General features: G+C 34.0%; 1 protein-coding gene and 1 non-coding gene across 4 annotated transcripts in view; one reads left to right on the top strand and one right to left on the bottom strand.

Moving 5' to 3' along the window:
• UBR3 (ubiquitin protein ligase E3 component n-recognin 3) overlaps positions 1-25,649 on the bottom strand; it is a 146,768-nt gene that overhangs the window by 107,800 nt on the left and 13,319 nt on the right. For 2 of the 3 annotated variants that reach the window (XM_037523504.1, XM_037523505.1), the window contains exons 2-5: positions 12,994-13,133; positions 10,145-10,303; positions 7,562-7,705; positions 6,992-7,041 (exon numbers count right to left, since the gene is read on the bottom strand). In XM_037523504.1, the coding sequence (XP_037379401.1) occupies positions 6,992-7,041; positions 7,562-7,705; positions 10,145-10,303; positions 12,994-13,133 (493 nt within the window). Of the gene's footprint in view, positions 1-6,991; positions 7,042-7,561; positions 7,706-10,144; positions 10,304-11,047; positions 11,146-12,993; positions 13,134-25,649 lie in introns of those variants that run through there. The other variant, XM_037523506.2, reaches the window with a different exon arrangement.
• Positions 4,739-4,868, top strand: LOC119256430 (small nucleolar RNA SNORA72). Its single transcript, XR_005127763.1, has one exon. It is a non-coding gene; the product is annotated as a small nucleolar RNA SNORA72 (small nucleolar RNA).

The following is a 25,649-nucleotide window of genomic DNA, read 5'->3' as shown; positions in this document are numbered from 1 at the left end:
TTCATGGATTCACTATGAAATATGAAAAAAAAAGTGAGATCCATAAAAAGAAATCAGTAATTTCATAGCTGGTTAAGGCAATACTCAAAGAATATTAAAACAGAATACAGAGGCTAAAAGGAATATTTAACATACCAGATTATAAAAATAAAACCCAAATGAGATCTTAAAAGACTAAAACAACAAGATAAAATAAAAATTGATAAAAGCCACTGTTAGCTGAGATTTCTGGCTATAAATCAACTCTACAAATATAAAGCAGAGAAGGAGCTCTAACTTGACAGCTAAAAGTTTGAGGGGCAAAAAAAGTCTGCACATTTCATTTGACCACTGGGACTCCTGTCAACATTCTAGCATTGCTACTAAAAGATGAACAAAAAACTTTGGGCCTTAATAAAGGCACAGTATGCTTATCCGAAGATGTGCCATCATTATACACTGAGTAAGAACATAAATTTTAAAAAGGAATGAACAAGTGACAGAAGTATGTAGAGCAGAGAATATTAAATAACTAAAGCCAAATATTTATAGGGATGTCATATTGAAGTAAAAGATAAAAATCATCCTAGAGGAGAAAGTTGAAAGTGTATTAACTACTTAGCACAGTATTGAAAAGAACTTCCTAATATTGAGTGCAATCAAACAAAGGAGCAAGTTGTTCCATAAACTAGGTAAGCTCCCTGAGCACTGGAAGCATTTACAGAGATTACTATCAAGAATGTTGTAAAATCAATTCCTGCACTGGAAAGGAAATACATAAGATATTTCCGAGGCCCTCCTACCAAAAGTTTCTGTGACTTCCTACCTACCTATAATGATTAATTTATGATAACAAATTAAACCTTACAATGCCAAAAATTATTTTTTCTTTTACCTATTCATTTATGAAAAGCAGCTCTCAGTGTCAATAATCCTTTTGCTACAAGTTTTGACAAAATTAGTTTTAACCATTCATTTGGATTATGTCTTGAATGAAGTCAAGAATTACAGAGCATGTCTACACAATAACTTACTTTATCAAGTGATTATTTCTCAATTATAATAAGAGTACACAGGAAAAAGACTAGCAATAAACAAGCAAAATTAACAAACAATAGTGTTCTCTGGATAGTACCACTAAAGGTATATTTTCCACAATGAACATTTACACTTTTACAGTTTCATAAGAAGCAAAGCTTCAAATTATTTCAGTTGCATTAAAATCTAAGTAAATCAAAGTCACAGAGATTAATGACCTGGAAAATAGACATAATAAATGGACACTTTATGGCAATGGCCACAGTAAATATAATCTTCCCTCGAAAAGTTATCCCTATCTAAAAGATCCTATTTTTCTCCAAAAAATAGTCACAAGCATAAATAGAGAAAATTTTCATTTGAACTTAATTGTCTGATGGTTTTAAGTAAACCTAAGCTCAAAAACGTGGAATATAAATTTTAAAACTTCATAACAATAAAATGTGCTCATATTTTCTTTTTGTTTTCATAAAGCACAAATAACATTTTCTACTTTTCTTTCATATGGGTTTATACCAAAAAAGAATAAGAAGTTGTAGTATGAAGAATGCCATGTGAATGCTCTGCTCAGTATATAATGTTCTGTTTACTCTAGGACAGCAGGGACAAATAGCTACACAACTTATAAGAATAAAAATTAGTAGACCACAATAAGTGCACACAAATAGAAATCTTGCTGCTTTACAGTTTCAAATCTATCTCTTCATTTTTAAAAGGAAATGGTAGGATTAGACTATTTTCAGGGCCCCTTCCCATCCTAACTTATGACATTTTTAAAAACTGTTCTAATTCCCTCTCTATAGGAGTAGGGTCACTGTACTCTTCTCATCCTTTTTATATCATGAAAAAGGTTTGTTCAGTAATCCCATGAGCCTGTGGGGTATGAGTGTGGGAACTCCAATTTTTAAGCCCTATCCAGCTCTTCATTTCAAATGTTATAAGCACTAAAGGCAAATATAGCACTTGTGCCTATAGTTGCAAAGAAAAGCATAAGGCTTTATAAAAGTCTGAATAACATTTAGGAAGTTCATCCCTTATTAAATCATTGCTTGCATTTTCAACCATTTTAATATATATATAAAACTGCTTTGAAAAGAACAAAAAGTAGAGCACAAATTTAAAATATTGTCATTAGTTTTTAGGTGAATGAGTGGAAATTCTTATATTTTCTCTCTAAATAAACCATTCTAAAACTCAACTAACTTGTTTCTTATAATACCTAGCCCCAGATTTTTTTTCCATTGGGTCACTGGTCCTAATAAAATGTTTCCCATTAAGAAATAAAAATAAAATAAAATAGGATAATAGATTCCAAGAAGAGACTAGCAGAAAACTTAATTTTACTATTTTATTATTAATTCAAAGTATATTTTATTCCTAAGGCTATAATGAATGCTATTAAATTTTTAGTATATTCCCTTTTGCTTTAAAAGGTAAAAGTCAACTTTTAAAAATATCTTATAATTTTAAATATAAGCTTTCATTCTCTTGACATGCAATAGTAACAACTATTATACTTAAGGAAACTTAATTTTAATTCAAATCCTTAATGGTCATTTCTGGCTACAGTGGTATTTGATTATCATGTTACAGTTTTCCAACAGAGAACTACTACTGAAATAGATACAAAAATCTATAATCAACTGTTGATATGTTATCTACCTATAATCACTAGTCATTATCAGATATCAAAGAACCCAGGGAAAAGAATGGCAAATGTCACATTCTGGTAGTAGAAGTCTGAAAATAGATTTATAAATTATTTGATGCTCCTCCCCCATCAAGAAATACAATCTACATCTCCTCCCATTTAATCTGCACAGACCTTAGCAACTAACTACAAATAAATAAGACACAGTGGAAGTGATACTTTGCAACTTCCAAGGCTAGCTTAGAGAAGAAAGCTCTAAAGCTTCTACTTTTGGGCTGCTCCTCCTGAAAAAAGCCATATACTTTGCAGAAAATCCAACAACTTGAAAGCTACCATGCTGAAGAGGCTAGTGACTCTGGTCACTAGCCCTGTGGACAGTTAGCATCAATTGCCAGATCTGTAAGTAAGCCAACTTAAATCTCCAGCTCAGCTGAGTCTTCAGATGGCTGCAGTTGCAGCCAACAACTAACTAGAAATCACATGAGATAAACCAAGTGAGAACTGCCAGCAGCCCTGCCCAAATTCCAGAGTCATAAAGTTTATGAGCATTAAAAAGGGTAATAAGTCACACCATTTAGAACGAATTTGCTGCACAGCATTAGTAATAAGCATTAGCTTATCCACTTTACAAAAGCCAACAGACAGGATAACCTGGAGTCCATTTCCCACCCTACCACTAGCCAGATGGAATTCACTCGCCTGAGTGAACCAGTTCATTCTATGAATGCAGCTTGCTCACCTACAGATAAAGACAAAATGTCTCTTTTAGCTCTTATAATTTTTAAAATATTCAAACAGCCTCCTCTTAATTCTCATTAGTTTTTATAATATTACATGACTTTTCTAACTCAAGATTTGAGAATGTGTTCAGAACCAAAAAGCAAAAACTTTGTAATATATAGATGAATAAATATAAATATGCTATTATATATAAATTATTAATACAATCTGAAAATAGAAATTCCTAACTTCATTTTTTTTTAAGATTTATTTATTTATGCATACAAGAACTGGGGTACAGGCAGGGAGGTGGGGAGAGAATTCACCAGAGACAGGTGGGGAGCAGAACAGACAGATCCACTGAAATACACTGCTGAGGGGAGCAGCAGGCAAGACAGGAGAGGTCTGCTACACCATGTGGGTAGCTCCCTGGCCAGTTGGGGATCGAACTCATGCTGCAGAGGCTGCGGATAGCTTCCTAGTGCTGTGCTTAACCCCTTGAGCCACCAGGGAGGCCCGAATTTCCTAACTTTATATCACTAAAAGTCTTCTATGATTGGCTCTGGTAATGGTCTTACCTTTATAATTTTCCATACACTCACTTTAAATATGTATGTGACTTATAATCAGAAAGAAATACAATATATAAAATTTAAAATTTGCATGTTTAATTCCACATCTTAGAGAACTATTTGCACATCTGAACAAAAAGAAATGTAGCATTGCATCTTAAAATAAAAAACTGGAAATGAAGGAATTATTGGATAAACTATATTCATATTACAAAATAGCATATGGAAAGAATACTGACAAAGATGGATTTGCACAACACATTATGGTGTAAATGGAGTAAAAAAGGACACAAAATAGTGTTACATTTTTTAATTACTCATATATACACACTACATTTCAAAAAAATAGAAAAGGGTCTGTGGAGAACATCCAAACTATTAACTATAATTACTCAGAGTATTTAGGTATTAGGAAAGGGAGAGGGGAATTTTTATTTTATCTGAATTGTCTCCAAAACAACTATAGTGTATTCATGCTTACTTAGATGATCTTCTAATTAAATTTTTAAACATAAATTTTATTAGTTTCAAACCATGCTTTATTAAACTATTTACTCTGGAAAGATGAGTAAAAATCCTTGCTACACATAAAGCACTAGGATAGATAGCATTCATCAAGAGCATAATATGTGTGTGGCTCATGATAGTACTTTATATATGCTATTTCAATTAATCCTAACATTAGAATTGTCACCATTTTTTAAATAAAGAAATTGATGTTCAGAAGCTAAATAACTGCAAAAAGCACAGCAATATTATGAGAGAAGATTCAAATTCAGGACAAATATTTTCATTGCTTTGATTGTGTAATAACCAGGGCAAGCTGAACATTCATTATAGTTAAGACCATATATGTGTCCCCAGGCCTATTTCTTACCCTAGGTCTGGTTTTATAAATGCTAAACCAAGTCTGATTTATATGATACATTTCGTGTGGAAAATGTCTGAAACTACAGATATCTTTGATCAACCTCAAGAAATGATAGTATAATAACTCAATGATAACCACTGCTAATTTGATGGCTGCAACCTGGCATTAAATGAATTGTAATATTACCGTGTTTTATTTTCTAGGTGACTCTGATATCACTAGAAGCATAACAGAACAGACTGGTGAAAAGTAAATCATGCAAAATTTTCTTTAAAAAAAAAACAAGATTCAAACTCAGGTTTGCCTAACTAAAACTCAAGTTTTTCTTAAAGAAATAAAATCGACATACCTTCAATCTACTTACAGTTAAACAACTCTACTTCAAATTCTTAAGTTTTCAAATAATCAACTGACCCCATTTCTATACCAATTAGAAAACATGATAAACTACAAAAGTACTTGTAAATACTTTAAAAACTTTATTAATAAAATATGATTTAAAGATCAGAGTCTAATCAACTCTGAAATATATCATTTAAATATCTCAGCTACTATCACAAAAATAGTGCATTATGAGGATAGGTGCTAAATTGAAGTATTCCGAAGTTGTCCATCAAAAGCATTTTACTATGATATTCACATTGAGACATAATCATAATTAAGAAACAAATGGTTATCATACTAATTGCTGAAACAAAGAATCCAAGAAGACTGAACAGAAGAGACAACCTAAGAAGAACAGATTAGAAACAATGGTAATGAAAAAAGAAAGACCATTTTTCAAATCCTCTGATATTTCCCTAGGCATTACTTCAAGAAGAGATTCAAAAGACCCCTTTATCTACCCATCTGCACAAAAAAGAAAAGCTCCTTCTAGTCTCCTACTATAAAATATGGTGGTGTTATCACAACACAATGTACAATACAATGAAGTCTCCATTGGAATCTTAACAGCTAATCTGAAGACCTATCTATGGTCAAATTAAAAATGATTGTTATTTTTTTCCCTAGAAAATACCTATCGAAAATTATAAGAAAATGTTCTGTAGGATCATTAAACCATTTCATCATGGAATAGTTTTCTATAGTTTCTATTGGAAATAGATCCAATACTTTTTCCTGGCTGGCTGTCTAGCCAAGAAAGTGCCCATATACTCATTCATAGTCAACACCTAGCATTTTTCGCAAAAGGCCACTCAGCCTCCCCACAAAAAGTACTTTTTTTAAAAAAAGAAAAAGGTCCTTAAAGAAAGCACAACAGGACCTCCCTGGAAACAAGCACTGCCACACTATGAAGCAATCCACAGCCTCTGCAACACGAGTTCTATCGCCGGCCGGCTAGCGCAGAAACCCACATGGCGCAGCAGACCTCTCCTGTCTCACCCGCTGCTCCCCTTAGCAGTGTATTTCAGTCAGTCTGCCTGTTCTGTTCCTCACTGTCTCTGGTGAATCCTCTCACACTCCACACTTCTGGCCTGTACCCCAGTTCTTGTATGCAGAAATAAATAAATCGTAAAAAAAAAAAAAAAAAAAAAAAAAAGCACAACAAATGATTTAAGATTACATGTCTATTATCTATCTTCTTTAACATCAAAAGAATTAGCATTCTTACAAGTCATTTTCCTCCCCTAGTTTCAAAATGGAATTATTAGCTCTATTTGAAATAATGTTTATATGCTTTTGAAAGTCTATTTTAAAAATGAGCAACCTTTCCCAATGTCATCACAACAACATTGTTCTTAGAAGTAACTAAATATAGCAAAAAAATGTTAGGTATAACTTAATTATGAGATTAGAAAAGCAGTTACATTTCATATTCTTTTAACAAACTCTTGCAGACTTAGCTAAATTTTTAAAAATAATTTCACTAAATTATGATGACAATTTGAGTAAACTTGTGGAAATCTTCCTAGGATAAACCTCTCCTATTTCCACTTCTAAACTGTGGAAAGGGAAATCAATCATAAACAAGTACAAATTCTAGTTGCCATATTTGTTCTGTTATCAAATAACTGTGATCTTAGCTAAATTATTCCACTCTGGGCTACAGTATCATTGTCTATAAAAAGACCAATTTAAGCAAGGTAATATTCAAGAATCTGCATAGTTCTAAAAGCTTTTAAATTCTATTGCTTAAAAGTTTTATATTTTAAACCTCACCTCATCTGAAGAATCTAGTTGTCCCAATGTTCCTGCTGCACCTGCAAAACCTTTGGAAAGGAAAAATAAAGTTGCCGTTTATAGTTGTTATATGTTACTTTATTTTAAAATTATTTTGAGACATAAGGAAAAGCTAAGTTTTGTTATATTGACCCCTCATCGTAACATTTATTTTGGCAGAGTTCAACACTTATCTTCAATATATTTGGGCCTAATATGTTTATACATCAATAGGAAATTTCCAGTAAAAACCAAGATTTTAATAACCACAAGTGATCTTTCAGAAAGATCTTTCTTTTTAGCTTTAAGCATGGTTTGCTAAAAAATTGAGCTACTAAAGTGTGTGCTATTCTTAAATGATAACTAATACATTTTTTTCATGAGTTAAAACTAGAGCCTTATTAAACTAATCAAATTTGATTTAGGAAAAATGCATTCTTTGCTTCTAAATTTTACAACTTCTTCCACTTTTCTTTAATGACATATTAAATTTCTTCAACAGCGAATAAAGTTTGAGTGTTATTTTGATACAGAGAAGTAACCACTGTCCAAATAAAAACTCAGACACACCTTGAACTGCCAGAGTGCTAGTACCAGCAGATGGCTCCTGTATACCATATACAAGCTTATCCTCAGGATATGTAAGTCCAGAGCTCTTCAAAGCTATAAGGTACTTCTCCTGACTTTTCTTTGCACAGGCATTTTCTCCAAGACCTAATAATTAAAAGTTTTTTATTACCACATTTAAAGAATTAAAAGTGTGATTCTACAGAACTATCAGTTAAAATATTTATTCCAAAAATATTGAAAGTTTAGGTTCTAAAATCATACATTCTTAGAACTTTCACTTTCAGCATTTCAGAAAGCTTATTATTGCCAACTTTTGTTTTATTTTTTAGTATATTATTGAGTATGGGGTATCAATAAAAAGTAAACATTAATATATATTTCAAGAGTTTTTAAAAGAAAAAAATATTCTCTATGTGAAAACCAAATTACCCTGGCATATACCACCCTCTAAGGAAAATTACATGCTTTAATTAAGATTTTAGTATGTGGGGCCTCCCGGTGACACAGAGGTTGAGCGCTGGGCTGCGAGGTTGCCTGAAGCCTCTGCAGCGCCGGTTCGATCCCCAGCCAACGGCAAGGTCCCACATGCCGCGACACACCTCTCCTGCTGCGCCCACTGCTCCCCTCAGCAGTGTACTTCATCAGTCTGCCTGTTCTGTTCCCCTCTCTGGCTCTGGTGAATTCTCTCACCCTCCCACACTTCTGACTGTACCCAGTGCTTGTATACATAAAAAAAAAAATCTTAGTATGTGATTATAAAAATATATAAATGAATTTCTTCAGTATTTGCTGAGGTTTTTTTCTTTGCTAACCACAATAATTTCAATAGAACAGTTTAGTTTTGTTTTATAAACCTCTAATTTCTGTGTAGGTTAATTTGAAGGGAAAAAAAAAAAGAAAGAAAAACCAACTCCAACACAGATATATAGGAATGTATTCATCCTTAGATTCAAGAAATCTGATATTTCAAACCACCACAATTAGTTTATAAAGAATAAAGAACCCCCAGAGTACTAATTAAGAAATGACTAAAATTCTCCTGAATAATAAAAGCCATGTATTTATCTCACTAGTGACCAATGAAATTTTTGTAATGCCTTTAAATTAACAAAATTGGCCCCCTCACAATAAACCTGAGAAAAATTAATGTATACTCACCACTTTTATAATAAGAAACTGAGGCTTAGAAAGATTACATGGCTAGCCAATGAGAAGGCAAGCAGTGATTACAACTGAAATGAGATTACAAATTTTAAGCTTTTTAATCAAAACCTAATGTTAAAATTTTAAAGTTAAAAACTGATTCCTTTTTTGTTAACTTCAAGAAGAACTTAAAGAATTGTAGAAATAATAGAAGGCAATTACCACAAATAATTCTTAAGGCACACATTCTCTCAATGATTATCATCACCCTGCTTTTCTCCTTCCCAACAATTGACAGTTTCTGAATAAAAAGCCATTTTTGAGGTTGAAGAAATAACAGATCTCTAGAAATAATTTTTATCTCTCTCCAGTTTCATCACCAAATTCGAATACAAGCTACCATCATCTTTATTCCAGGTTGCTGTACTTGAGCTTCTGTTTTTGCCCCTTTGATCTATTCTTGGCAAAATAGCAAGTCATCTCTTTAAAACACTTATCTGATCATGTCACTCTTAAGCTAAAAATATTTCCATGACTTTCTACTACATTCAGATATAAAATCTAAGATGGTCCAAAGGGCCTACCTAAGCAGGATCTAGCCTAACGTGGCAGCCTTATTTATGCCACTATTCCTTCTACATTCATTTCATTTCAGTCAGACTAGTCTTTTTCAGATCCTTTAAAAAAGTTCATTCTTACCCATAAATATTCTTACATATTGGTCCCTCTGCATGGAATCTAGAAGGTGCCTGGTTGTGCTAATCTTTATATTTATCCTGTTTGAAATTAAGTATCTTAGAGATATAATTCATGGTTTTCATCCAACTTGAGGAATTTTAGTCATGATTTTTTCAAGTATTTTTTCTACCCTATTCCTACTCTTCTATCCTCCTGAGGTTCTTCTGCATGCATGTTATATCATTTCAATCTGTCTAATATGTCTCTGAAGCTTTATTGTGTTTTCTAGATTGAATAAGCTATCGATCTCTCTTCAAATTCACAGACCTACTGTCTCCAATCTAATAATAAACTTACCCAGTGAATTTTTCAATTTTACCATACCACTCTACAATAATTTTCAGTTCAAGAATTAATTAGGAATACAATATAAATGTGCAAATACATTCAAACATTATGACTATGTCACAATTAAAGATAGGAAACCTGTGTTCTAGCCACAACTCCAAAATAAGTTAATTGTGAAATCTTTAACAGGTCACTTAATTTTTCTGGAGCTCAATTGCCTCATCCATAAAATAAGTACTCTTAACAACTTCCAGCTTCTAGCAATCTTTGAAAAAAGTCTTTATTTTGAACTTCCAGCTTCTAGCAATCTATGAAAAAAGTCTGTATTTTGCTTATAAATTCTAAAATACAATTTCTTATGAGTATAATAATAAGTAAATTTTTATTTTTTTCCTAGTCTAACATTTTACTCACCAGATGTCAGATCTTTGTAGTTTTGCTGGTTTGTCAAAACCTGAGTAAGAACAGACCGCATTGCTCCTCCCATTTTAGTTAGATCTTCTAAAAAGGAAATTTGAGGTTCCAATAACTGAAGGACTTTGTTAAGATCTTTTTCTGATGGCACATCAGCTGCTAAAAGAATATATAGACACACACATATATAAAATTAACTTTCCTTAAAATATTTTGCTAAGAACAACAGTATGTTATTTTCTTAAAATTACAATGACTCAAATGACAATAATTTATAATATAAAGGCTAATATAAAAACTCTGTTTAGAAAGTAAGTATCTGCCTAGCACTTAACCTAGGCTAGACCTGCTGAGAAATTGAGTTCCCTGAAAGGTGATGGAGAAAAGAAATGACTTCCAAAAGTATTAAGCATTTAATTTGCATAAAAAGCATTTAGTTTACGGACCCTGTACTTCCAAATATATAAATATAAATATAAACATAAGATCATTTCAAAATTAAAAAGTATTTTAAGAAAAAGTTAAGATCACTCCCTAAAATAAAACAAGAGTAGAATTCAAATAAATTGAAAGTAATGTAAAAATATTAGGACAAAATTATGTCAGCTCTAAATTTAAACCTGTGCAGCAAATAACCCATCCTCTGTCATAGTCCAAAAATACAGTCATGATAGCTGAAGGTCAAACCAACTAAAATGAAAAATAATTGTTTTGACAAACATGAATGTTTTTACTCAACAATTAAAAAATACTAGGCAAGATATGCCTACTAGAGTTAGAGGGTGAGAGGAAAACTTGGACAACAACTGGAAAAGGATATTTAAAAGGAAAAGAGATGTTTTACAGAAATTGGGATCTAAAAGGAAGAAGTGAATGGAGAAGAGATTTAGAGTTTAACTATACCTGGTTTAAAGAAGAAGGCACATAAGGGAGTTAACAGGGGGCTTGTGTGCCCAGGAAAAGAGACATCAATTTCATTCAACATTTATTCAGCATCTACACTGAGAAGCAAAACTAAATAAGATATACTTCCTACCCAAAAAAGAACTCATAAACTTGTCAAGGATAAGCCAATAGACTTGAATTTTTAGTGGTAAACTTAATGTAGTATACACATGTTGATTTTTAATGATGCACATCTGAAACTTAAAAGTTACAATGCAGTGTTACTGCAAAAATCATTCAAGCAAAAAAGATAATCTGTAAATGAAATTTTAGATAAACCTGAGTCCTTGGGACCCAAACCAAAAAAACCTTACTTTCACAGTAAAAAATTAATGCTATATGTTAGTCATCTTTATAATCTCAGTAGTAAATTATGTAGTAACTTAGTAGTTATTTAAATTATACTTCGGGGCCTCCCCGGTGGCACAGCGGGTTGAGCACAGCACTGTGAAGCTGTCCGCAGCCTCTGCAGTGTGGGTTCAATTCCCAGCCGGCCAGGGAGATTCCCACATGGTGTTGCAGACCTCTTCTGTCTTGCCCGCTGCTCCCCTCAGCAGTATCTTTGGTCCGCCTGCCTGTTCTGCTCCCAGCTCTCTCTGATGAATTCTCTCACCCTCCCGCCTCTGACATGTACCCCAGTTCTTGTATAAATAAATAACCTTTAAAAAAAAAATTACACTTGGTTTCCAAGTGCTCTGACAGGAGCTCTGGTGATGGTTTGAGAATTATAGGTGAAATGAGAAATGCAACTCAAGACAATTGTTGTATCACCAGATGTCTGAGCTTCTATTACCTCAGATGAGATGATCTTTTGTTCTTTAATTTTGAACAGTGATCGCTACATAAAAATAATGCAGTAATTTCTTCTTGCACAGATAGAAAAAATAAACACTGAGCACAAGTAGTAATACGGAGAGGAAAATTTGCAATCCTTTCATGATAAAAAATTAAAGTTTATTAGAAAGGTAAAAATCGGGGCCTCCCCGGTGGCGCAGCAAGTTGAGTGCTGGGTTGCAAAGCTGCCCGTTAGCATCTGCAGCACTGGTTCGATCCCCAGCTGCTCCCCGGCCACCAGAGGAGGGTCCCACATGGCGCGCAGACCTTTCCTGCCGCCCGTTGCTCCCCTCAGCAGTGTACTTCCATCCTTCTGCCTGCTCTGCTCCCTGCTCTGGCTCTGGTGAATTCTCTCACCCTCCCGCGCTTCTGACTGTACCCAGTGCTTGCATAAATAAATCTTAAAAAAAAAAAAAAAAAAAAGGTAAAAATCATCATAAAAAATAAATGTTTCATATTACTAATTGATACCTGTAATTCCACAAAATCAGACTGAGAACAGTAATAGATGTCACCTACGTGCAAATACTTCATTAAAATATATTAATCAAGACTGCAACTGAATCTTGAAAAGAATATCTATAATGTGCATGTTTCATTTCTCAATATTAACATGATGCTTATACCCATAAATCTATCAGTAATAAAGTGAGCAAGTTAACCCTCTCATAAATTTTACAAATGGAGGAAAATAAAAACCTCTAAAAAGAGAGATTAGTGAAATAGTAGTTTATCATCTAAAAATCTAAGTTAAATTCAAACATTGCCAGGACTTCTTAATTCTGCTCTATGATGACATAATTGCAACCCCATAAAATGAACATTTCTTCATCTGCAAAAAGTCAAATGAATTTGACCAAAAATATTTATAATCTAAAGAGCAGAGAGTACAGAAACATGCCTATTACAAGATATCTATGAAAATACATAACTGATATTTAGCTTGTATTTCATGATCATCTCACAAAATGTATTAAACATATCTGAAAAAAATTCACCTCATTATTAATGCTAAACTTTTTACATTGGGAACCTAAAAAGAGTACTAACAATGAGTGCATTAAACATACCTGGTTCATTATAGCCTTCTCTTAAGTACTGAATAAGACAAAAAATAAATCTTGGAAGAACAAATTCAGACATCATCAGTAAGTCTTTGGGAACACAGGGAATATTTGAACTTGATTTAATTTGATGTCTTTTGCAAAACCTGAAATATGAAAAAGAAAAAAATGTAATGTCTAGTTTGCCAAGAAAATATTACTTTTATTTACAATATCAATAAACTGAAATGGGCTAATATTGAAGCCAATGTATTATTCTTTTATGATTTTTAAGGCACCAAATTAAAAGATTATAATTTTAATCAGACTTTAAATTAATAATGGCATTGTGGAATATTTCTTCCCAATAAAATACCGTAACAGTTAAGTTCCAGCTACAATACAATAAGAAAATCTCATTACAGGATTTATACATTTTAACTGCAATCTATTACTTTAAATGCTACTTTATTACTTCTGCCCTTTATAAACCATTTAAATAAACACTGATCATTTCCCAAGAATATGCATTTTCCATTTCTTAACTGGTTCTAACTTACTGTATAAAATAAGTGATATAAATACTTGAAGTTTATTTGACAAGTGTATACACTTAAGTATATACAAGCCTTCATATTTTGTTTATACTTCAAGCATGAATGGTATGCCTGAGTAAAAATGAGCTATTCTATATTCATACTATAATCACAAATGAGTTATTTTGTGACCAAACATAAAATAATCACATGCAAAATGCCTAGAAATAAAATTATTAGGAAGGATGAGAAACTATTTTAGCTGAAAATCATAAAAGACCTGAATAGAGAAAGAAACATTCTCCAATGGAAAAGACAAATTTTTTTAAAAAACAAGTTCCACCTAATTTGCATTTAGATTTAAATCACATTGGACTTAATCATAAACTAAGTCTAAAGTTCAAATGGAAGAGCATATTATGAAAAAAAATCAGTAAACCTGAAAATAAAATTTTTCATTAATAAGCAATTTTAAAGTGTTAACATCTGTGTATGTTTGAAAAATTCTGATAACAAGAAAATGATTTTTTCATCTTGCAGATTAGGGAAAATTCATTTTAAAACCCATTATTGGCAAACAGGTTCAGAAACTTTTGTTATCAAACACACAGATGTGTAAAAAATCCAGTTTTGGTGACATTTTGATAACTATTAACACTTTATTTTTTTAAAAGAATTATTTATTTATGCATACAAGAACTGGGGTACGGGCCTGAGGTTTGGGGGGTGAGAAGATTCACCAGAGACAGAGTGGGGAACAGAACAGGCAGATTGATTGAAACACAGTGCTGAAAGGAGCAGTGGGCGAGTCAGGAGGGGTCTGCTGCACCATGTGGGTAGCTCCCTGGACAGGGCTCGAACTCATGCTGCAGTGGCTGTGGATAGTTTCATAGGTTGCATCTTAACCCCTTGTGCCACCAGGGAGGCCCTAAATGGTCACAGTACTCATTCACCATTTCTATTTCTAGAAATTTATTAAATAAAAATACTCCTACGTTTGCAAGAATACTATATCTACAATGATGCTCATTGTAAGACATTTTGCAAAGCAAAAAGATTAGAAACAAAGCATGGGTTCAGTAATAAATAAAGGCTAAACAAATTATGGTAGATCCATAATATATTTTGCATTTGTTAAAAAAGAATGAAGCAGATCAGTAAGTACTATAGTAGAATCATATCAAAGGAAAGTTAAGTAAGAACTATATAGTAGTAGATACATTACAATCTCTTTAATCAAAAATATTTTAGAGGAAGAAGAGGAAAGAACATGCTAATATATATATATATATATATATATATGGAAAATAGAGAAATATATGCCAAATTTGGTGAAAATTAACTAGGAGTGGTATATGGCATGCTTTTACTTTCTACATTAATTCTACCTGCAATGTTTGAATTGTTTATAATAAACATATATGTGTAGCTGCAACCAAAAAGAAAAAATTTAAATTAAAACCAAACTATAAGTTATTCATTTAGTTTAGTTCCACAATTAAAAGCAGACCCTTTTGGATTATGAACCTCTTTGAGAATCTAATGAAACCACAACTCTTTCTTAAGAAAAATATAAACATACAAAATAAAACATTCAAGAGTAAACACACTGCTTAAGTCTATCCAGTCTTTAGGCAAAGCCTCCAACTGTTAAATTAGCAGTTGGATTGGGATGTCTTCAGTCTTCAAGGCAGACAGACTAGCTGGGTCTCAAAGCATCCTCAGTTGCTTCTGTGTCCCACCCAAATATCATTTTCCATATCTGACATATTAGAAAAACGAAGTATTCTACTTTAAAATCTAAAGCTTGATTTAAAGCAAGTATGAATTTAACAACCTCTTGCAGCTGTGGTACACAAAAATCTAAGTAAAATCAAGGAAGTTTAAAATGCTCCCATTTCTATTTTAAAAGCTTATGAAGATTAAAAAAAAAAAAAACTGGCCGGTGTGACAGTGGGACTAGTGGCAATCTGAGATAATTTAATTAGCGTACCTACAAGGGAAAATATGAAGAAAAAATATATAAAGCAAAGAATGGGAAAACATAGAATGAAACTTTCAATGAAAAACTTTACTGCAGAAAAGCAGAAAGAGAGGACTAGATAAAGGAAGGCTTAGAAAGCTCTCATATTTTCTGAGTAGGAAATAAACCAATTCAAAACAACTATGGGACACGAAGTGAAGAACAATTTGAACAGAGTGTCAAGTGACTACAAGGAGTGAAATTTCAACCTGGAACTAAGCCCAAAGGACAGCAATAAAGTTCTAAGCAAACCAGGGGCTAGGGTTACCAGAGTGTATTAGATGGTTGTGGATTGGAAAAATTAATAAACTAAAGAACCAAGTTCTGTGATCTACTTTAAATAAATGTAGGACTGTCTGATATTGTTGTAACATACCGTAATATGGATAAACAAAATTATTTTCTCTATTTCTGCCTGAACATAGCATGGAGGGAAAAGTCTCTTATGAAGCAAGTAGTTAATAATGAAGACTTAATTGATTAATTAAACTAATAGAACATGAAAAATTATTTCAATTAATGAATAACCATGACCCATTTAATAATTTCAGTCTTTCACGTACTTTTTGAAAACTACTACGATATGCCTGGACTTGGGCCTGAAGAATATAGGGGCCTTGCTCTCATGGAGCTAACTTTTTACTAGGTGAAGGTGGAAGAAAGTAAAGGAGAGAGAGGGAAAAAAACATGAAGCAAATTTTAATAAAATAAAATAAAAAATAAATATGAATCTAAGCTATCAGAAAATAATCTGACAACATAATTTGCAGAAAGTATTCACTACACTTGTCAGGAAAGGGGTTTCTAAAGAGGTAATATTTAGGTTACAGGGCAAAAGTCAAGGAGATGGCTAGGCATGCAGGAGGCAAAGCATTGTGTCAAGAGGCCTGACAAATGCAATTGTACATAAAACAGGCACTAAAGATCTCTCCCCAAATCAATAGAAAACAAGCTTTCTAGATAACTAATATGTTTCCAAAGAAAAAATGAGGCAGGAGTACTATACTCACATTAGCAGTTTCACAGGTCATAGAAACTTTCTTCAAGTAAACTAACAGTTTTGAATGATTAAAAGGGTAAATATGCCTTAGTAGAGGCAGAAAGTTATGACAATACCAAATGGTTAAATAGAATTACAGAAACAGTTGATAAAATGAGCACTCCAAATTTTATTTCACTTCAACTTTTAAAATTTTTTCATTTAAGTTTCTGTACAGCAAAAGAGACAGCAACCAAAATGAAGAGCACCCAACTGAATGGGAGAAAATATCTGCACACCATACATCTGATAAAGGATTGATATAAAAGATCTACAAAGAGCTTACACAACAACAACAACAAAAAGCAAATAACCCAATCAAAAAGTGCAGAGAAGAGTTCAATAGATACTTCTCCAAGAAGAAATGCAAATGGCCAATGGGCATATTGAAAAAAATTCAATCATCACATATTATCAGGGAAATGCAAATCAAAACCACAATGAGAAACCACCTCTTAACTGTTAGAATGGTACATATTAAAAAATTGTAAAACAACAAATACTGACAATAATGTGATCACTGCTGATGGAAAGGCAGACTGATCCAGCCACTAAGGGCTATGTGGTAAGTTCCTCAAAATAAAAATGTATCTACCACATGACCTAGAGATTTCACTCCTAGGAATCTACCCCAAGGAGACAAAAGGAAACTTGTACTCCTATGTTTATTGCAGCACTATATTTACAATAGCTAAGATATGGAAACAATCTGAAATGCCCCAAAACAGATGAATGGGTTAAAACATGGAATACTACTCAGCAATCAGAAAAGATAAACTCATGCCATTTGCAACACAGATGAAGCTGGAAGGGACTGTGCTAAGCAAAATAAGTCAGGAGAAAAATGCTAAATGTTGAATAGTTTCACTTAAATGCGGAATATAGAGAAGCCAAACAAAGGGTCAGGAAAAGCAAACAAACAAAGAGACAAAACTTGCAAGCTGACCATAGATCTTCCGCACACAGCAGGGAGGAGGGAGAGTTTCAAAACAGGGAAGGGGGGCCTCCCTGGTGGCAAGGGGTTGGGACACAACCTGTGAAGCTATTCGCAGCCACTGCAGCACAAGTTCAATCCCCGGCCAGGGAGCAACCCACATGGCGCAGCAGAACTCTCCTGACTGGCCCGCTGCTCCCCTCAGCAGTGTATTTCAGTCGGCCTGCCTGTTCTGTTCCCCACTCTCTCTGGTGAATCCTCTTACCCCCCACTCCTCTGGCCTGTACCCCAGTTCTTGTATGCATAAATAAATAAAATCTTTAAAAAAATAAGCAGGAAGGGAAGATCATGAAGGGCTGTGGTGATGGATCACAGGTGCCATGGTGTTGACAGAACCAAAGGGACTACAGTGGAGGGAAGAAAACAAATTCTATCCAAAAAGTAACAATGATGTAAGAAAATAAATAAATATAATTTAAAAATTAATAAAAAATAAAAAAGGTTCATTTAAGCACAACTGACAGAAAATTGTATGCATAAATAAATCTTTTTTAAAAAGAAATAATGGTTGAAACTTCCCAAATTGGGCACAGTAATGGAAATCCAGTTTCATGAAGTCAGAAAGTCCCTAAATAGGTTGAACCCAAAAAGAGAATCACTGAGACACATTGTAACTAAATTATCAAAGATTATGCTCCACTAAGGGCCTCCATTCTGTTCCCCATTCAACAGAAAGCAGTTTCAGAAGACAGACTTCCACCCATTGCCCTTCAAGAATGAGCAGGAAATAAACAGAGAAAAGTACTGTCACTACTCAGATAACCATGGTCCCTCATCCTTGTCTGGTTAGTCCCTGCTCTGCTCCTGTTTTTCAGACAAAATCAGAAAACCAATCAAAACACCTGAGTCCAAGATGGAAGTAAAAAATCAGACATGGTTTAAGCCACAACCTTATTACCATAGTAAAAGACACAACCACCAGTGCCTTGACAGATCCATTCAAGACCAAATTAGAAAAGAAAAAATGATGTGAATGCAGTTCCTGGAAATCCCCACCCATTTCATTGAAATCCTGCTGATATAGACCCTTTTAATCTCTATCCCCAATTAGCTCTTTGGATGTAACTCCCTGCTTCTCCCACTTTGAGGATATAGTCACTGAGACAAAGTCCACCATCAACTCAGGCTGCAAGCTCCCAATTAAATCTCATTTCCTCCCACAGCTCTTATCAATCAATTTTCGACTTTTAAGCTGCTAGCAGCCAAATCCTGACTCTGGTAACAGAAATAAAAAGTATTAAAAGATACTATTATAAACAATATATGCCAACAAACTGGAAAAACCATAGAGCCTAGAAAAACCATAAATTCCCAGAAACATACAATCAACAAAACTGAATCAATGAAGAAGCAGAAAATCTACACAGAAGAGTAATAAATAAGGAGACTGAATTAGTAATCAAAAGCCTTTCATCCAAGATATGTCTGGGACCAAATAGCTTTTCTTGATGAATTCTAACAAACACTTAAAAAGAATTAATAATCAATCTTTTTCAAATTCTTCCAAAATATTGAAAAAGAGGGACTACTTCCGAACTCTCTTTACAAAGCCAGCATCACACTAATATGAAAGGAAAATAAGGACACTAAAAAAGAAAACTATGGGCCAATATTTCCAATGAATACTGGTGCAAAAATTCTCATCAAAATTCTAGCAGACTGAACGTAACAGGACATTAAAAGATCATACACCATGTCCAAGTGGGATTTATCCCTTAGATGTGAGAACGGAACAACAACATATACAAATCAATCACATTAATGAAATGAGGGATAAAAATCATGATAATCTCAACAGACAAAATTTCCATCTATTTGGTTTTAAAATTTTCAACAAACTGAGTATAGAGGTAAAATACTTCAACATAATAAAAGTCATATATGACAAGCATACAACTAACATACTCATTAGTGAAATGCTAAAAATCTTTCCCCTAAGATCAGATACAAAACAAGGGTACCCACTCTCATCACTTCAGTCTACAAAGCACTGGAGGTTCTAATCAGAGAAAAAAGGCAAGAAAAGGAAAAGAAAGGCATCTAAAACAAAAGGAAGAAGTAAAACAGTCTGTTTACAGGTGGCATTATTTTATATATAGAAAACCCTAGGGATCCCACCAAAAAAACTTAGAACTAATATAACTAGTTGCAGGATACAAAATCAACATACGGGGCCTCCCTGGTGGCGTACACACAAAGGGGTTAAGACACAACCTATGAAGCTGTCCGCAGCCTCTGCAAGACAAGTTCAATCCCCGGCCGGCCAGGGAGAAACCCACATGGTGCAGCTGACCTCTCCTGATTCGCCCCCTGCTCCCCTCAGCAGTGTACTTCGGTCAGTCAGCCTGTTCTGTTCCCCACTCTGTCTCTGGTGAATCCTCTCACCCCCCCTTACCTCTGGCCTGTACCCCAGTTCTTGTATGCATAAATAAATATTTTTTAAAAAATCAACATATAAAAATCAATTGTTTCTATATACTAGGAATGAAATATATGAGAGAAAAATTAAGAAAGCCATCACATTTTCAATAGCATTAAAAAACAATAAAATATCAGGGGATAAATTTAACCAAGGAAGTGAATGATCTGTGAACTGAAAACGATTAAGACATTGATAAATTGGAAGTCACAAATGAATAGAAAGATATCCCATGTTGTGAATGGGTAGGATTAATATTGTTAAAATGCTCATACTGCCCAAAGCAACCTATAGATTTAATGATACCCCTAACAAAATTCCAATTGTATTTTTCACAGAAATAGGAAAAACAATCCTAAAATTCCTATGGAACCACAAAATGCCCCCAAAGAGTCAAAGCAGTCTTGAGAAAGAAGAGCAAGCTGGGCCGCCCTGGTGGTGCAGGCGGTTGAGCACCGCACTATAAAGCTGTCCACAGCCTCTGCAGTGCAGGTTCAATCCAGGCTGGCAAGAATCCCACATGGCGAGGCAGACCTCTCCTGTCTCGCCCGCTGCTCTCCTCAGCAGTGTATTTCGTCAGTCTGCCTGTTCTGTTCCCTGCTCTGACTCCAGTGAGTCCTCTCACCATCCCGCATCTCTGCCCTGTACCCCGGTTCTTGTATAAAATAAATAAATCTTTAAAATAAGAAAAAAAGAAAGAAGAACAAGCTCTAGGCATCACACTTCCTGATTTCAAATATTAGAGTTACAGTAATCAAAACAGAATGGTATTGGCATGAAAACAAAAATCAATGGAAGAGAACAGACCTCAGAAATAAACTCATACATATATATATATGCTCAATTAATATTTGACAAGAGCGTCAACATACACAAAGTGGAAAGGATAATCTCTTCAATAAATGGGAAAATTAATAAATTGGGAAAATTTCAATAAATTGGGAAAAATAGATATTCCCATGCCAAAGGATGTAACTGGATTCCTATCTTACCATTCACAGAAATTAATTCAAAGTGGATGAAAGACTTAAATGTTACCGAAAGCCATAAACCTCCTAGAAGGAAACACGGGGAAAGCTCCTCTTTATTGCTCTTAGCAATAGTTTTCGTACTTAACAACAAAACACAGGCAACAAAAGCAAGAATAAACAAGTGAACTATATTAAGTTTATGTATAGCAACATAAACCATCAACAAAATGAAAAGGCAACCTAAGGAAGGGGAAAATACAACTGCAAACCATTTATCTGATAATACCCAAAATATATAAAAATCTAACACAACTTACCCAAAAAAAAAAATTCTGGTCAAAGGAAAAAAAAAAGAGGAGGGAAGGATGGGAAAAGACATGTTTCCAAAGACAAATAGCCAACAGATAAGTGAAAAAGTACTCAACATCACTCATCATCAAAGAAATCTAAATCAAAACTACAATGGGATATCACCTCATATCTAATGAGCGTGGGGGGGAGGGGAAGACCAGAAACAATAAATTTTGATGAAGGCGTGGAGAAACAAAAACTTTTACACTATTGGTAGGAATGAAAACTGGTGCAGCCTCCATGGAAAACAGAATGGATATTCCTTTAAAAACTAAAAATAGATCTACCATATGATCCAGCAATTCCACTCCTAAGTGTCTATCCAAAGAACATAAAAACACTAATTCAAAGGAATATATGCATTTCTTATGTTTAGTGCAGCACTATTTACAATAGCCAAGGTACAGAGACAACCTGAGTGCCCAACAAAAGATGAGTAGATAAAGTAGATGTGGTATATATATACAAAAGAATACTACTGAGCTACTTATACACACACTCACACTCTCTTAAAAAATGAAATCTTGCCATTCGCAACAACATGGATGGAATTGGAGGGATTAATACAAGTGAAGTAGGTGAAGGAAAAAGACAAATACCAGATGATTTCACTCATATGGAGAATATAAAGAAACTAAGTAAAGGAACAAACAAAACCACAAAAACAAACCAACACAAAACCCTGAATTCTGACTGCAGAACTGAGGCTACATAAGGGGGAGGGTGGGAGATTGGACAAAGAGTAGAGGAGGTCTCCAATGTACTATGGTGGAGGGTTACTGGTGGTGTGCATAGTGTGGTGACACATTTGACTAGACGTAAATCTATACTCAAAAACATACAGTATTATAAAACATTGCCTCAATTAATTTTTTTAAAAATTTTATGTGTACATTTTCAAATAGGCAGTCTAAGATCTGAAGAGATTAAGCAATACTGCCCTCTGACAATAAATAATTACAGGCATATCTCACTTTATTGCATTTTGCTTTAGTACACGTCCCTTTTGCTTTATTCACTTTATTGAGCTGCATTTTTTTATAAGACCCTGCACTAGCAAAAAGATAATAATCACTCTAGGATTAAACTATAATATCTCAGATTAAAAATACAATGGATTAGATTGACAGGCTGGAAAGGCAGAAGAATGCAACAGAGGATATGGAAAAGAAGAAACAACGGGTAGGGGAAAGAGTCCAAAAAATGAAAAGAAAATCAGTGAGCTTTGCTTCATAAAATCTAACATGCCTGTGCTGGTCCCAAAAGTAGAAGACAGAAAAATATATGAATAATCAAATTTTTTCCAAATTTGGTTAAAATTATACAATCGTAGGTTCGAGGAGTCAACAAACCCCAGCACAACACATGAAAAGAAAAACTACACTAAGATACATCACAATCAAATTTCTCAAAAACAGTTAAGAGGAAAATCTGAAAAGCAGCCACAAAAGTACAGAAAAACACAGAAAAGATTGACAACAGACTTCTCAGAAACAAAGCAAGCAAGACACTGCAACATCTTTAAAGTACTAGAATCCTGTATCTGGAGAATTTATCATTCAAATACAAAGTCAAAATAGAAAAAGAGAGACATTTTAAGACATACCAAAAAATGAAAAAAATCTATGTGAATGACCAGAAACATTAAAGGAAGTCATATGGGCAGAAGGAAAATGATAGCAGATGCAAACATGGACCTATGCAAAGGAACAAAGAACCCTCAAATGATAACTTGATGGTTAAGATTTGTTGCTATTTTTTTTAATTTTATTTTATTTTATATATTTTTACATAATTTTTCATTTTTTGCACAATGTATGCATTTTCATCTTGGTTATAGTCCCCATACAATTCCCACCAACCTTGTTTTGATCCTACTCCCTTCTCTGACCCCTCCACCCCCCACAGTAGGTCTCTGGTTTACAGTTGCTTGTTGATTTTGATTTCTACTTTATTATAATTAGTCTTTTTTCTGGTCCTTTATTAGGTTTTCTAAATTACTTCTATGAGTGAGACCATCCGGTATTTTTCTTTTTCTTGCTGCCTTATTTCGCTGAGCAAGAGCCCTTCCAGCTCCATCCATGTTGCTGCAAATTGCATGAGTTTATCTTTTTTGATTGCTGAGTAATAGCCCATTGTGTAGAGGTACCACATCTTCTTGATCTGGTCATCCATTTTGGGGCATTTGGGTTGTTTCCATAGCTTAGCTATTGTAAATAGTGCTGCTATAAACATAGGGGTGCAGGTGCCCTTTTGAATTAATGTTTCTGTGTCCTTTAGGTAAATACCTAGGAGTGAAATTGCTGATCATATGGCAGCTCCATCTTTAGCAGGCTGAGGACTCTCCACACAGCTCTCCATAGTGGTTGGACCAGTTTGCACTCCCACCAGCAGTGCAGGAGTGTTTTTATTATTTAAATCTTTTTAAGAAATTTTTGATTGTGTAAATAAAAATGACAATAGTGTACTTAGGGTAAATGATATATGTAAAAATAAAATAAAATGTATGGAAGTAGGATAAAAGCTGGGAGAGAAAAAAATCAAAGTATTATTATGCATGAAGCAGCATACACAACTGAAGATAGACTGTGGTAAGTTAAAAATATATACTATATGTATATAGTATATATAAATATATGTAGCAATCAGTAAAAAATAAATATAAAGCAATCAGTAAAATAAAACAGTTAACCAACAAAGAAGGTAAAATGGAAACATAAAAATCCTCAATCCAAAAGAAGACAGAAAGTAACTTAAAAGTCAACAAGAATAGATGGGGTAAGTAGGAAATAAATAGCAAGATGACAAACAAATCTTACCATATCAATAATATCATTAGAAGCATGTCAAAACAGAATGGTGAAAAGTAAATTATGCAAAATTTTTCTTTAATGAAACTAGCCAGAGCTCTTGTTTAAAAACAAACTTAAGGGCCTCCTCGGTGGCACAGCGGTTGAGCGCTGGGTTGTGAAGCTGCCCGCGGCCTCTGCAGCACCAGTTCATTCCCGGGCTGCTCCCCGGCCACCGGAGGAGGGTCCCACATGGCACGCAGACCTCCCCTGCCGTCCGCTGCTCCCCTCAGCAGTGTACTTCATCAGTCTGCCTGTTCTGTTCCCCACTTTGGCTCTGGTGAATTCTCTCACCCTCCCGCGCTTCTGACTGTACCCAGTGCTTGTATAAATAAATAAATGAATAAATCTTAAAAAAAAATTTTAAAACACGTGGGGCTTTGGTGATGGGCAAGATGTGAAAACATACATTTGCAGAGGCTTGAACCTATAACCCTAAAACAAATATGATATAAACCAACTTTACCTCATTAATATAATTGGGGGGAAAGGGCAATAAAATAATTTAAAAACACAAACAATTTAAAACAAAGGTTTAAAATGAATGTATCCATACTAATTACCAAAAGGAATATGTGTGATTCCATTAATATCAGACGAAGTAGAGTCTGGAACAGGAATATTATCAGGAACAAAAAGAACATCATATGATAAAAGAGTCAATTCACCAAGAAAATGTAACAATTTTAAATGTACACCTTTCAATGAAAATTCAAAATACAAGAACCAAAACTGACAAACTGTAAGGATAAAAAGATAAATCCACAATTACTTGGAGGAGACTTCAATATTTCTCTCTCAGATGAATAGAACTGGCAGAGAGAAAACCAGTAAGAATACAGAACTAAACACTACCAGCCAATGTGACCTCACTGACATCTACAGTATATAAACCCAAGAACAAAATAATACTTTTTTCAAGAGCACATGGAACCTTCACCAAAACAGACTATATTCTGGATTATAAAAGTATCCGGGGGGGTTGGGGGGGGGAAGAAAACTTAGCAAATTTAAATGAATTGATGTTACATAAGTATATTCTCTGACCATGACATAATAAACCAGAAATTACTAATACGTAATCTGGAAAATCCCCAAAAGTTCTAAAAACTGATGGGCTGAAGAGGAAAACAGAAAATATTTTGAATTGAATAAAAGTAAAAACATAAAAATTTGTTAGCTGTCTCTAAAACTATGCTTAAAGGGAAATTCATAGCATAAATACTTCCATTAAAAAAAGTCACAATCAATGTCTAAAGTGCCACCATAGGAAGCAGAAAAAGATGACAAAATTAAGCCTAAAGCAGGTAGAAAGAAAATAAAGGAGCACATATATATCAATGAAATTTAGAACACAAAAGGGGGGGGGGGGAAGCAGAAAACTGAGACAGCCTAGGGAAAAGAAACTGCAAGTTGCTAGGATGAGTTGTACCATGTCCTATTTGAACAGGGGGACTAAATCAGGCGCTGATGACCCAAGTCCAAACAATTTAGCCCACCA

The sequence above is a fragment of the Talpa occidentalis genome, unplaced genomic scaffold (assembly GCF_014898055.3).
Source record: "Talpa occidentalis isolate TD23 unplaced genomic scaffold, MPIMG_talOcc4v2.1 talOcc4.3, whole genome shotgun sequence".
Lineage (NCBI taxonomy): Eukaryota > Metazoa > Chordata > Mammalia > Eulipotyphla > Talpidae > Talpa > Talpa occidentalis.
The sequence above is the reverse complement of the archived record's forward strand: the minus strand, read 5'-3'. Positions and strand labels throughout refer to the sequence as shown.